Raw genomic sequence first — 2,042 nt, forward strand, 5'->3', positions numbered from 1 at the left:
TATATATATATATATATATATATACATACACATATATATATATATATATATATCAACAATAGCCGGTAAATTGGGTAGAAAAGCAGTTTTAGATTAAAAAAAAAAAAGTGAAAGGCTACCTGTGGAACAAAAGGGGTTTCTCAACCTAATGTTTATGTGCTGTTCTTTATAGCTTTATGTGTGTTGCTTCCAGATACACTATTCTGAAAAAGAATTATTTTTGCATTCACTTGAAAGTTTATAAAATTCCTATTCTTGTGATATCAACATGTGTGTGTGTGTGTGTATATATGTGTGTGTGTATATATACACACACATGTGCATATATGTGTGTGTGTGTGTGCGTGCATACATATGTACACACCCATACATACAAACACGCACACACACACACACACACACACACACACACACATATATACATAAATAAAATAGAAAGCAATAATGGGTTATATGCATTTATTTATTTATTTATTATGGATCTGCAGCTGTTTCAGATATGCATATGTATGTGGATATATATATATATATACAATTGCAGCGTGGAAGGTGTTTATAAGCCATTTAAAATAACACACAAAAACCATTAGATTCACTTCAACATTTAAATTTAATTTGTCAAAATATTTTTGTCGCTTTGAGACCACGACCTGTTCACTGACAAAATTCCGTGCTGCATCTGAATTTTGTCAGTGAACAGGTTGCGGTCTCAAAGGGGACAAACACAGATACACAGACACTCACACATAAATATATACCACCAGCTTCTTTCAGTTTCCATCTATTAAATCCACTCACAAGGCTTTGGTTGGCCTGAGGCTATAGTAGAAGATACTTGCTCAAGGGCCATGCAGTGGGACAGAACCTGGAACCATGAGGTTGGGTAGCAAGCTTCTTACCACACAGCCAAGCCTGTACCTACATATGTATATATTGCGATTCGTCCATCTTTACTCAGAGTTCAAATTCCGCTGAGGTCAACTTTGCCTTTCATCCGTTCGGGCTCAACAAAATAAGTACCAGTTGATCACTGGGGTCGATGTAATCAACTAGCCCCTTCCCCCAAACTTGCTGGCCTTGTGCAAAAATTTGAAATCTTTCTATCGATATATATCAGCCTTTCTCTCCATTTTTTTGTTTTTTATACCGGTTGTGTAGCTGACCGGTCCTAAATTCTCTTGTCCTCATTAGTACTCGTCTTACTATTTGTTGCCTTTCTAAGCATTACCCACCATTTGTTTTGTGGTCCTAAGCATTATCCATCATTTGCTTTCTTGTGGCCCTAAGGCTATATTCTGTTCATTTCTTATTTATTTCATCTTTGTCCTTTGTCCATCGTCTTGAATTACATTTATTCACTTTCATGTATCTACTTCTTTATCACCTGTTATCCACGAATTGTTTGTTCTCGGTCCAACTTTTGCAGACACCGCCAACATAGGACGCATCTTAGTCTTATCATTAATGGTATGAAACTGAGTAATACCTTCTGGTTGATAACTGATGAAGAATTAGGGATCTTCTGTTTCTGTTTTCCATGCATTTGTGCACTCAATATACGTTTTTCCTTTCGTTTATGCATTCATTATTTGTTTATATGCATTCATTATTCATTTTTTTTTTCATTTAGTACACATATATATACGTACACAGCACAGTATTTATCTGCACACACATGCTAAGAAAATCATATACACGTGCGCACGCACACACACACACCGTCCCCACCGACCGCTGTCCAGACAGTCAAATAAACAAACTTCCGTTGTGTGAATACCAAGGTGGCTTGTCTACCTCGCAGCTGTAAAAATCAATCTAACTTGTGTGTAGTGTATGTGTAGTGTGTGTGTGTGTGTGTGTGTGTGTGACTATGTGTGCATGTTTGTGAAAGTGTGTTTGGATGTATGAGTCTGTGTGCACGTGTGTGTGTGTGTGTGTGTGTGTATGTGTGCATGTTTGTGAAAGTGTGTTTGGATGTGTGAGTCTGTGTGCACGTGTGTGTGTGTGTGTGTGTGACTATGTGTGTGTGTGTGTGACTATGT

At 37.2% G+C, this 2,042-nt stretch overlaps 1 protein-coding gene across 1 annotated transcript in view; it reads left to right on the forward strand.

Annotated features, from left to right (window-relative positions):
- Window positions 1-2,042, forward strand: part of LOC106878885 (protein XRP2) — a 29,090-nt gene that overhangs the window by 17,073 nt on the left and 9,975 nt on the right. The window contains exon 4 of the mRNA XM_014928230.2: window positions 1,427-1,479. Within this exon, the coding sequence (XP_014783716.2) occupies window positions 1,427-1,479 (53 nt within the window). The remainder of the gene's footprint in view (window positions 1-1,426; window positions 1,480-2,042) is intronic.

This window comes from Octopus bimaculoides, chromosome 25, assembly GCF_001194135.2.
Source record: "Octopus bimaculoides isolate UCB-OBI-ISO-001 chromosome 25, ASM119413v2, whole genome shotgun sequence".
NCBI classification, from domain to species: Eukaryota; Metazoa; Mollusca; class Cephalopoda; order Octopoda; family Octopodidae; genus Octopus; species Octopus bimaculoides.